The following is a 13,062-nucleotide window of genomic DNA, read 5'->3' on the forward strand; positions in this document are numbered from 1 at the left end:
GGACCCCTCTGTGGTTCTCCTCAATCTGTGAGGAGGAGGAATGCTGTGAATGTATTGTATGGCTGCAGTAAAATTGAAGATGACTGTTTATTTTTTTCGGCACTACCAAATCAAATTCTGCTGATCGTTACTGCAGCCGTTACATTCAGAAATCTTCTGATGTCCATAACTGTCGCTGCTTTGATTTGCTACCAGATGAACTTTTAAACATTTAAAGCAGTGATCAAACACAAAACTTGTCATCATATCAAACCATCAGCAAATCTAATGCTTCTACAGCTGTTGAAATATTGGGGTTTACTTCAGTGACCCGTCTTCTTTAATGCTATCTGTGTAATACAATATAAATGTATCTTGAACTACTTGAACCACCTCCTCTCACTCCGCCGCCTCCCTGACATGTATGTAACAAAGCTTTGAACCTTCAGATTTCTGCATAAACATGCTAAACATGGATGCCCCACTTTCAGCTGAGCTGCTCTGGTTTTTTTTGTTTGCTTTATGCTTTGTGACAAGCAAATAACTGAGTATAGACACAATATAGTCTTCCAAATTGTCTCTTAATAAAAATCACACATGCAATTTTCTTGAAAATAGATTCAAGAAATGGAAATGGACTTTTGGCAGCCAGTTTAACTCTTTAACTATTAGACTGATGTTCAAACGCAAAGTATTCAAGGTATTAAACCAAGGGTTCATTTGAAATTGTTCAGCTGTAATTTGAGAAGAAAATTAGCATTTCAAACAACATTTATCACTACACTTGTTACGCAAGTGGAAGGAAAGTACCTCCAATCATGTGGGATTCTCTGGGCAGCCTACCAAAAATCTTCTGATTCAAAGTGAGCAAGTTAAACCTTTAATGTTGGTGCTTGACTAAGCATGCGGCTATTGTTTGTGGCAGACCCACTGTGTGCTGCCTCTATGTAGTACTATTTAGAGATGGAGCCATCTGCCTTTTTTTTGAAGGGTGGTGCAGGTTATCTTCAGACAAAAAGACTAATGGAGAAGGGAGGTCGAGATGGAAACAGCTGAAATCTGGTCAAACTCTGGTGGGATCAGACAAATGAGGGCTGAAATTCATTCTATGAAGGATAAATTTGTGCTTTCAAGCTTCACAGCAGTGCATAATTGGGTGACCAGAATACAAAGAGGCAATACTTTAAAAATCCAGTTCTGCTTGTGTAACCAAACTTAATTTAGACCTTTTTCACATTAGTTCAGTTATAGGCATGCATAATTACCTTCTGTGGTATGTAAATTTTGTTTTTCTTGTTTCTTTCACTCGTTTTTCTGACCGATTCTGAGCTGTTTGATCTATCTGCTATAATTAGATCCACTGCATTCCCTTTAAAACATCCCAATAATGGTTTGCAAAAACAAAAATCCCAAAAGTTGCATTAATCTACAAACAGCTTCAATCTGTGGCTGATGATGCGATAATGATGAAACAATGTTATGACACACTTTTCATATCTACTGGAATCAAAAACTGCAGACAATTGTAACTGAGTTTACATGGATTAAACTACCATTCAATGCAGAGCAGAGTTATTCTGCAGTGTGACCAGAATGCATGAGTTTTAGATCTCCAATTATCTGTAACCAATCAGTTATTTGTTAATGCTCTATAGGGAGGTTCACTACTCTGCTTCATTATGACATATAACATGCTTAAAACAGACACTTCACATTCCTGATCTGAGTCTTTATAAAGGGGCTCTTCCTTCAAACCGTCCACCTGCTCCACAATGTCATCTGTCCTGCACTATTCATGCACAGGAACTGTAAGCTCAGTGGACACTTTTCTCTTCACAGAGCAGGAAAACCTCTGAAAACAATAGAAGGATGTTGGAGATCTCTGAACTTTAACCCTCATAGAGAAAATACTGTGAAGGTAGCCATGTTGCAACACATTATGCAGATGTCCCTGGCAATTACTGTGGGCAGCACAGAAAAATGAAATTAAGTTTAGAATCGAGGTTAAGGTTGAATTACAAACTGTCTACTTGTGTTGCATTCCATCAAATATCTGTTATGACCTTTCACCTCCTGTGAAGCGACTGTAAAAGATTTGGGTTCACAGAGCACGAAAAATCTTCTATCTCAATTGTCTTGCCCGCCCTTGTCAGGGTTGTTAGCAGACATGTGCACTGGCTTGCACTGTGGGTGTATTAACTGGATACATGCCCAAAACTTCTTCTTTTTTTTTTTTTTTTCATTTTTCACTTTCAAAGATTCTACTCTCCTCGTGACTTCATGCAGCTCTCACAAGGCTCGCTAGTCCATTGCAACCTGGACTATTGTCACCTCCATCCACACCTGAAGACCTCCCCTGGTAGAGGCTGAGGCCAGTGGGGACCGACTGTTGCCCTTGTGAGAGGGTTTCATGGTCTAAAAACACCCTCGATCCTGTGTCCTCCACCACCTCTACTTAAATGACACACTGCTGGATTGCTCTAAGGGCAAACGGACTTGACATCAGGATGCATCAGATGAGGCATCATCTGGTGAACAGGCCAGCCTCGCCCTGATCCCCCTTGATGCACCTCTGCATTTTACTTGCTCTCATTATTTAATGTGCATGAAGGTTAATATGTTATTTTGCCACAGATGACACAAATGGACATCAGCAGTTGTGGTAGAGAGGTTTCTATGGAGGTTTTGATATCTAGCTAATCACATCCATTCTTACTCAAGCTGAATACTGTTTGCTATGTTTCTCGGGATATGATTATAAAAACATTTTCTATCCACATTTATTTTATATGGGTGAGCATTTGCTCAAAATTTTGGCTGAAGTTCTTCTGTTCAACAGACATCCAGTAATCTGAAGGGTTTTAGTTTTCCCTCAGGCAAAATGCAGCTCAGTGGAAAACACTGCCAGCAACATTCAGAAATAGAAACATAAAGGTAAAAGGTATCCACACTAAAATTGAGTTTTAAAGACCACCTTCTGTGAAAATCAGGGTTTTACTGAGGTATATGGTGTTTTCTTATATGCTGGAAAACACATCATGACTGAAATAAGCAGTCAGCGGCTGAGCATTTGCACCTTGAAACTGCAGTGTGCCAGAGACTGACTGAAAAGCACAGATTCCAACATCCAGGGTTTCATGTGTAACAAAGCAAAGGAAACAGTTTGCATGGAGGGGCTTTCTGTATCATTATTATTCTTCAGACTTGCTTTCTGGCTTGAACATGTGTGGCTGAACTGCCTCAAAATTTCACCTTGCCATTGTGCAGCATAGAGCAGTTTCACAGTGTTTGGGGAGAGTCATGGGTGAGCTGGTGAGCTCGAGCTGCAGTAATTGGTGAGAGGCGAGGACTTCATAGATTTGCACATTCTAAAGGAACCAGAGGCACAGTTAGAGTTGAGGCATTTTTAAGGAACAAAGGGATTTTTTCACTCAAAAACTTATAAATGTGTTACTCTGTTGCACAGAGATAAGTTTTTAGGGATTAAATCAAAGCCCAAAAAGGGACTTTAACATGTCTTCAGCTCCTGAGTCATTATTTAGTCTTATTAGCAAACTACAGCAAGGACAAGGTGTTACTTATTATCATAGAAAAAAAAAAATACACCTCCCAAAGTCAATTCAGGTCACCAGTGGTGATGCACTGGTGCAGCATTTTACTGCAAGTCTGCTGTTGGGCAAGGCCACGTGATGGCTTGACGCAATGAAGTCGAGATAAAATTGGAGTGCAGTGAATGAGAGGGATTTTCTGCAGAGCATCCTGAGGGCAGCTGGGGAATCCAGGCTGTGCGGGGCAGCAGGCTGACAGAGGAGGAGCACGAGGCATGGATCATTTCACTGCAGGATAACAAGACTAAAATATGATCTCATTCATAGTGGAGTATGACGGTGAACGTGTTCCAAGATTACACTGGACACTGGTGCAGTAAATGTGGAGGCAAGTACTACAAGTTTCCCAGTGTAATTGGGAGAAATTATAGATCATAACCAGCACTGTAAGATACTAAACACTTTGAACATAATGTTCTTGGGCATCACCATGTGGTGAGATACACACATTCACTACCTACACACACACACACACACACACACACACAACCAAACAAAAGCAACTCTGAGCCAAATTTCTCTAACCTAATCCTCAACTCAGCTCTGCAGTATCGGGGCTCCACACTGCAGAGACAAATGCAGCCCTTATCCAGACCTTAATTCACTCTCTCTGTCCCTCATACTGAGTCTCATAATACACGTTCCAGCCGTTGAACTAATCCCCCACTTCTCTGTTCTGTCTTAATCCTCCAATGATTAACGCAATTTTGGATTCATGAGGGCATGCTCCTGATGTCAGTGCAGATTCTTCTCTGTCTGTCTCTATCTCAGCTGGCCCCACTTTTAGCCCAGTCTGCTGCAGCACATGTACCCAAAGATAAGCCAACAGGAGCTGAGACCAATCAATGGTGGGGCAGAGATGAACCAGTGAAGCGTCCTCCAGCAAGATGTCAGCTGTCAGTCTCTGCGTCGTCACTTCTAATTATCTGCCACTTTATCGGCTTTTCCACTGGTTGTTCTGTCTACTAAGCTAAAAATCAATCCAGACTGTAAAAAAAGTTCATGAAATCAGCTTGTCTTGGGCTTAATTTTCCCTCCCTGCTAGCTTTTGTACAATCTCCTCTCAGTGAGAATGACTGTTATCTCGGCTACTGTTATTATCTTAAACAATTCGGATGCTAATCTTGAGAGTAACAGACTAATTGCGCATTTGCCCTTCCCAAACTGTAATAAACCTTAAACTACACTCTCTGAAGGAAAACACGTGATGACAATGAATCAGTCATTCGGCTGTTGCTGCTTCACAATGAAAAATCCTCCCAGATTTCATCCTCATTCTATCATCCTTATTATCATTAAACACTTCAGGGAAACCCAAGAATGAGCTCTGGAAACACAACCTTTAATAGACTAGCTGTCTATCATTTGCTGTATCCAGGATCCAGCTCTGCAGGACCAGGCTGAGAGGTGTCTCCATGGCAACATGGGCGTGCACCAGTCCCTGGGGAGCAGCTTATTGGAGGAGAGGTGGAATCTGATGGATGTGGATAGGTGGCAGCATTGAGTGAAGAGGCATGTGCAGGTTGTATGCACTGACAGATGGAGTACATTGGAAAATGAAGCTGTTAAAGTCACCACAGTGCATCATTGTACCATTTTCCTATGAGCACTTACTGCAGTTCAAATTAAAATGAAACAGTCCCATTCCACAGAGCATTTGAAAATGCACCGAGATGATTAAATTCTTTCAACAATATTTTCATTAAACCAGAGTGTGTGGGCTTCTGAAACAACAAAAACAACAGAAGCACAGTACGGTTCTTCACTGGCTAGAAGCGTATGGAACTGAGAGTAGAGAAAAAACACACCAGTGCAGAGACACGTCGCCTTTTTTGGCCTTTAGCAAGACCCTCTGGTGAGTCACGACCTAATGAGTCTCTTTTCTTTCTGCAAGTTTTAGCTCCGAGCTCACATATTTTAGTGCACATTTTGCAGACACAACACACTGAAATTGCAGAAAAACCCCAAGCAACACCCAGTTACAGACTCTGTTTTGTGAGGATTTGTTGCTTTTCTTTGTCTTTGTTCAGTGCATATCTTGGTTTGGGGCTGCTGGTCTGGCAAAATAAGTAATTTTAAAACGCATTTAGTTGAGAAATAAATGCCAGATTAATCAATATTGAAAATAATTTTTTGTTGCAGCACTGCAGTAAACAATTCATTAGCACCCATATAGCAAAATGTCACAGTTTTGTGCTCCTAATAGCCAGTTAGACTGTGCCACATACGGTTCTATTTCTGCCCTCGGCGGTGGGTATGAGGGATTTGTGAGCTGCAAATAGGTGCGCTGCTTAATTATCTAAAGTCTACTGTGGGACATGTGCTTCACTGATACATAATAAAGTTAATCTAGCAGCTCCCAAGCCGATGATACAATAAAAAAAAAACTTGACTAATTATTTCATGAAACAGTGACTTTTTCTAACTCTTGCTGTAGTTATTTTTGCACAACTGCCCTGTTTCCTGTTTCTAAGGTTACGGTCTATTTTCTTGAAATCAGATTTGTTTTTCTTATCAATTATTTCCACCAGATAGTTCTCAGCTTTGTAACAGTAACATTTGAGTTGAGACAAAAATTTACACAAGTTGCAGATTCTCAAGAAAGTTTTTTATTTAACTTATAAGATGACCCAAGCACTATCGGTCTCAGCGTTCACACCTTTACTGCATATACACTTTTTGGGTAGGAAACACACGACCCTCCTCCTTTATAGGGCGTGGGCAGCAGTAGCTGAACCGCATTTAAAGCTACAGTCACTGAAACAGCCCATTTGCAGTCTGTCTAACACCAGAGGTTATACAGTGATGGTATTTTGAGCTGAAACTAAAAAAAAAAAAAAAAAAAAAGATGCATTCTGGGGACTTGTAAAACTTAGATTAACTTGTTGAAAAGGGGTATAAAATGTGGCCTTTAAGTGTAACAGCCTGTAACTAGGCTTCAGTCTCTCAGCACACAGTAGCGTAGTACTGGACTTGTAATACAGTAATGATGTTGAAAGGTATCCTCAAGACAGTGCTGATTAAAATTCTTTCAGCATAGAAAAGTTCAATGCGATGTGAAATCATGCACTGACTGGCACCAAATAACCAAGGAAATGGAAGGTTTTTTTTTTTACATTTAAATGGACCTTTGTCTACTTCATCAATGCCAGAACATGAACAGAAAAACTCCTCTAAGACTGTGTTAAATGATAATCTATGCCTGGCAGATCCGCCGTTTCATGAAAGCCTGATTATGTCGTGAACACTTGTAAAACGGACAGAACAAACTCAGTTAGTCAAGTGTCAGCTGCATTCATCATACTGAGTTTATAGAGACCAGAGAAGAGTCAACAAAGTTGACAAAACTGAGGCCAAACTCTATGGTGACAGAGGGCAGCATGATACTTCAGAATGACTGGAATTTATTGTTTTCTAAAATGTAACACACAAATGTGGTGCACTGGAGCCTAAAATGTGTGTGTGTGTAGGGCTAGAATTCATACATTCACAGTCTTGTTGCCTCTTTTACTGTCAGTGGAAAGAGAAATGCAATATTTTTTCAGTTTTCTTCTCAGGTTTCTTCAATAAAATGTCACATGGATTAAAGAAAATTATTTAGCATTTTGGGAAACTGCATCTATGAAACTGTGCAGCTCCCAGCTGCTGACTGATGCAGAGACTGTCCTCCCAAAACAAATATTCAATATAATATATTAATTTGTGAGTGGAGGAGCTGGCAGGTGGATTTTATTATTGTTGGACACAGTCAAACTTGTCATTTCTAGTCGTGCTAAACTAAACTAGGTTCACACTCAGTCTAAACAACTGGGAGCTCTACCAGTCTTCTAATCAAACTCCCAACAAGAAAGTGAACAAGTGTATGTCCCAGTGTGTTTATCGTTTCCTTTAATACTTTACTTTATATAAATATTATGAATCATTCAACAGAGAAAAGCGCGCTGTGTCTTTGTTTGACTAGTCACTGCCACTGCACAAAAACAAACCAAGTCTGAATGAAGGCCAAAATTTATTGGACCACAGAATAAACAAGCTGCTCCGCTCAAGATTATTCTGCCTTAATAGCTAGTGGATGTTTTTTTTTTTATTTTCCTTTGCAAATGTTCACTCAGTCTGCTGCAGGTTTGCCAAACAAGCGGACAGCTGGAAAGATCCACAGCAAGTGACTCAGTGTGACCATTCCTTCAACTCCCAACATGTCAGTCTCCACACAGGCAGCTTTATGCTGCACAGTAGGGTGCTAATCGGTAACTAACCAAATCCCACCACGATGGTAACAAGCTCTGATCATCAGACACATTTCTGTGCAATGCAGATTTCTGGATAAACAACATACAACTGACCTTAATAGTTCTGAGTGGATTTTACTGCATAAATACTGCACTCAGCGTCACTTTGATAACAGACAAGCAGGAATAGTTTTCCATATTTATCTCCCTCTGCAGACTATGTGGCCTGAAGCAACAACAAACAGAGACACACCTTGTGTCTCACATAATTCTCATCAGCATTCAACCAAACTGACAGTACTTTTCAGGCTCATTAGAGGGATCTTTAAATACATATAATGACATACTGCAGTTTTACTTTCATACAAGTGGTTAGAGGTGTGTTTTGTAACAACACAAACCACACAACCCTACATACCACAATACTGACATAAAGCTATGTGATCATGCACAATACACTATTATATACATAGTACTTGAGAGGTTTGTGCTCTACAAAAATCTGAATTTGTATATTGTAAGTTGATATTATTATTATTATTATTATTATTATTATTATTATTATTATTATTATTATTATTATTATTATTATTATTATTGATATATTATTTTAAGGTTTTTATTAGGTTCGACTTAAGAGTTTAAATTTGTTTGCATTCAGTTTAGTAGAGAGGAACCAGCTGAGAATAACTACGAATGACAAAAAGAAACCTGAACCCAGAGGTGTTAAAACCAAGCTTCCTTTTCAGTATCACCTCAAGTGCATGTGATTCGTGTGGGTGGATTCTAATGTGTACATCTGGAGGACGATGAAAATTTTCCATGAGCAGCTGTCTGCAGTAATTTTTCTGATCAGAGCAGTTTAGAAACAAATGGAGGCACATCATTCTTAAGCAATGCGCCTCACAACAGTAAAACTGTAATTCCTCTCAACAACACTTTGTTGTGTTGTTCAGAAATGTGTGTGTTTCTGAGTGTGGTTTTATTGTGTCAGTGTGGGTAATGATTGAGCCTGAGCTAAAGAAGTGTTACATCTATGAAATAACTACCATTATGGGCCCTGTGCTTTCAGTGCATGTAAATGGCAATCACAAGTAAATAATTTTACACAAAAAAATAAGTTACAGATGTGGCTTTGGACATAAGTTATCAGACTAAGCCATCAACTTAGAAAAACTGATCACGCCAACTTCTATCTGCAAATTACTGGAAGAAAAACAGCATTATTAAGGGGCCAGTATGCAAGATAATTATAATGGGGAAAATGGGACTGTATTACTTCATCCAGTACAGTGAATCAGTGATTCATTGCGGAGTTGGATTGACGGAACACAGCCAACAAAACCTGCTGTCACCCGAGTCAAAGCACAGCACAGCAAAATGATACAAACATAAACCAATGTGAATTTAAAAAATGAGCTGAATTCAGATGTTTAATCTTAAACTTTGTCCTGTATCATCACCAAATCTCTCAACAGCCATCATCTTCTTGGTCTCTCTTGATCCAGATAGTTATGTTGTGATCGGTAGATTTGAAAGCATATATTTGAATACATTAGTGGCAAAGTATAGGTTTATCCCCAAAGCTTCTATTGTAAATGTCAAACAGCTGCTGATGGTTGAACCCACTTCACAAGCTGCCTATAAAGCTGGCAAACAGGAGGAGGCAGCAGTCCAGCAACCACACGGTGGTTTGCTGCAAAACGGAGTCCAAGCTCCTCAGTCAGCCTCTCTCTGTTCAGCGTATGAACCCTCTCTTTTGACATGCTAATGCAGGATCTGCCAGCTGAACAGCTTGAATAAAGTGAACACCATCTCCCAGGGTCCTTCAGAGACCTCGGCTTTGGCAGCCAGCCTCGAGGTTGGTTAGGAATTCATTAATGGCAGGGGTTAAGATTTTAGCAGAGTAGTTTGTTACATTGTGACAGAGGACTTAAATTTTATGTTGTGATGCATCTCATCTGCAGCCATTGCCTTTAAACCAACGCAAAATTGTCAAACACACTGACAGAGTGTCTTTGTTGTTAACTCCTGCCGAATCCAAGTGATTTTTTTTTGTCACCCATCTATTAGCACTCATACATAATAAAGAAACCCTGCCATGTTGTTATGACCTAATCAGTGACACACCGATGATTTGGCCCCTTCTGCCATGTACACAATTAACCATAAAGCAATAACTCAAAACAAGACAGGTGCAATTTCCAATCTGAATTTCATTACTGTTCGCTCGCTGCCTGCTTCAGCCCATAACATTGCCATCGTTGTGAGGTGGTGGATGTCAAAAGCAGAGCCCTGTGTGTCTCCAGGCTATGCAACACACCAGCTGTGAATGAGAAACAAGCAGCATTCTCCATAAATTACCATCCTTCCTCCTCACACAGTTGAAGGGCCCTGTCTAATGCAAAGAGGCAGCAGACAGGGCCTGGATCTATGAAGGGCGAGCAAAATTCTCCCATGATACAGCTGGATCGAAACTGAAAAACCGATGCTTGAACCCACCCCCCCCACCCCCACCCCCCCACCCCCCCACCCACCCACCCAAAAAAATAAATAAATAAATAAAATGGCCTGGAGTAAAGTGGAAAGCAACAGAATTAAGATGAGCATTGACATGTTTACAAGCATGTTTCCTCAATGACCAGCTAATGCCATGAGACAAGAGCAAGATTAAGAGGCAGTGAAAGTCTGGTAAGTAGAAATCATTCAGCTGATACGCTTCCCACACAAGGAGGAATGTGTCTGGAGATCAGTCCTACACATGAAACACTTCGGACTCTGCTACATGACTCAAAGGGTGATCAGCTAAAGCCCCGGAGATGCAACATTACTGAAACCAAAGAGAGTGAGAGCGCAAGCAATGGGTGAATAGCCGTGGAACTGAACCTCTGTCCCACTTAGGGAAATGTCCTCTCACAGCCAGGACACTCTATATATGTGTGGACGGTACAACTCAGTATTTTACAAGAGTCAAACTGAGACTAAAATTTAGAAGCCGATACTGATTTTAGGGGGTTAAAAGTGAATAATTCTGACATCAATATTTAAGCCAATATTTCTATATTTTTAGACATTTGTGTTGTATTAAAATGGAAAATTATGGGGTAATTGTTTATTAATTTTCCAGCAATGTATTTCACAAACTAGTTAGCTATGAAGATGCTGCTCAACTCCGCATGACCGTCTGCTCAGCCACATACTCTGCTACATGTGCTGCAGACAGTGCTGACAGTGTTGTACACAATGAAGTCGTAGCTGCTCTGCTGGACAATCTATGTGATGACGCTGCTTCTAAATTACCACAAGCATATTTTTCTGTATTATGTTCCAAAAAAGAAAGCTTTACTATCCGTGTATACACAGATATTCCTATATCCATGACAGGCCAGTATCAGCTGATAATATCAGCCAACTGATACATCAGTCAGGCTCTAATTTTTCCACTACTGGAAAGAATAAACCGTCACTTTATTATTAAATCAGGAATGTATGATAAAAACTGCTCTGACGCTGGCATAGCTCAGCTGACCTCAGGTGTCACGATTGCTAACAAACAGAAAAAAAAATCATAGGTATCATAGCAAGTGTCAAATCCTCTGCTTATTTTTCTTGAGACTCCTTTAGACTCTTTGTAAAATCATGTTAAAGAGCCATGGAGTGTAGAAAAAGGAGTGGACGCTGACATTAAAACAAAGAGCGTGTTATCCATAATGTCAGGAATTACTGACAAGGAATGAAAGGCCAAACATGAGCGGAGTGTGATCAGGTTTGCATAAGGACACTTACTATGTGTCTGAAATATATACATAATGTGCAATAAATCTACACCCAAATATCCGTTTATCATCTCTCACCACAGCAAACCAAACACAGGCCTTCAACACATGAAAGAAACGATGTGCAATAAAGCAGCCAGACCTCCGACCTGCACTGATTTCCTTTTACCCGGCAACAAAGCAGACGCAACCAGGATCCAAACCAAATGATGACAAATTAACAGAGGACACACAGACCGCTACCGGCTGCTGGTTAATCTAATGAAAGACAGGAGAGCCTGGAAATAAACGCGGAGCTCCCTGTGCGCACTCTGCTGCTCCTGTCAGTGGACTGACTGTCACGGTTTGCTTGACATCTGACAGGAGAAGCCCGTGCGTGCGCGTGTGCGTGTGTGTGTGTGTGTGTGTGCAAAGGTGAATGCAGCCTGTGGAAATACGAGGAGAAGAAGCAAATACAGGCTGATCAACTCGACGGACTGGACTGTGCACAGACAATGAAGCACAAACATCACAACTCACCTTTCACTTGGGTCTCGTAGTCCGCTATGATCTCCTTATCCTTCTTGAATTTGGTGGATGACATGGTTCCTCTGGGTGTAGGGGGAGACCCTGCAGCTCGGGGTCTCCTTTGGCTCTCTTGCTGTTGATCTCTTGCAACGTTGCAGCGCGATCCTCCGTTTTCCTCCTCTCCTTTCTAGTGACCGTGCATTGGGGACAACAAAGGGGTAACGCTGTTCTTTTAAAAAATAATTAAAAAGCCACCCTTATCGTGGAAATCAGTGCAGAACTAACACTTGGGCAGCGGTAAAATGTTGCATTCTTCTCCTTGGCTTCCTCCTCCTGCTGCTGCTCCTCCTGGTACCAGGCAGCTCAAAGGCTTCAGAAGGAAGACGGCGGGGGGAAAAAGGCAGAAAACGAGCTCAAAACTGCAACAGAAACATGATGAAGAGAGCAGAGCGACGCTTGAAGGCTTCCAGCAGTCAGATCCTCGTACCTTCTGTGGCCGGAATGAGCAGACATGCGTTGAGCAGCACAATTCACACTGACAAATTGCGCCGCAGGGAAACAGGAATTTAAAAGATCGTCACGTGAGCCTCCTCATATTGTCACGCACACGCACGCACGCACGCACGCACAGCCCTGTTTCCATCACTCCACGTTACACGGACTTACATTAATTTCCTGGAGACTGAACCTAAACATATTTGCCTAATCCTCACCTCGAACTTAACCTAAACCTTAAAAGACAAGTGAAGCACCCACAATGTTTGGTTTTGTCTCCACAGCACAAGTAATTTGTCATTTCTTATATTTTCAAATGACATTTTATTCGTTACATTCACAATTTTACAGTCACTACACTGTAAAACATAAAATAGTTTTTAAAAAAAAAAAAAAAAAAAAAAAAAAACATTCAAAGTGCATAAACAATATATTTCCAACTTGGAAATTAGTTGATGGCATCATTTT

General features: G+C 40.7%; 1 protein-coding gene across 2 annotated transcripts in view; it reads right to left on the bottom strand.

Moving 5' to 3' along the window:
• Window positions 1–12,669, bottom strand: part of srgap3 (SLIT-ROBO Rho GTPase activating protein 3) — a 62,877-nt gene extending 50,208 nt beyond the window's left edge. Inside the window, exon 1 of one of the 2 annotated variants that reach the window (XM_023280694.3) lies at window positions 12,112–12,669. In XM_023280694.3, coding sequence (XP_023136462.2) covers window positions 12,112–12,175 — 64 coding nt within the window. In that variant the 5' untranslated portion in view covers window positions 12,176–12,669. The remainder of the gene's footprint in view (window positions 1–12,111) is intronic. The other variant, XM_023280695.3, reaches the window with a different exon arrangement.
• Between the last annotated feature and the right edge of the window lie 393 nt (window positions 12,670–13,062).

Source organism: Amphiprion ocellaris, chromosome 5 (genome assembly GCF_022539595.1).
Source record: "Amphiprion ocellaris isolate individual 3 ecotype Okinawa chromosome 5, ASM2253959v1, whole genome shotgun sequence".
Classification (NCBI taxonomy): domain Eukaryota; kingdom Metazoa; phylum Chordata; class Actinopteri; family Pomacentridae; genus Amphiprion; species Amphiprion ocellaris.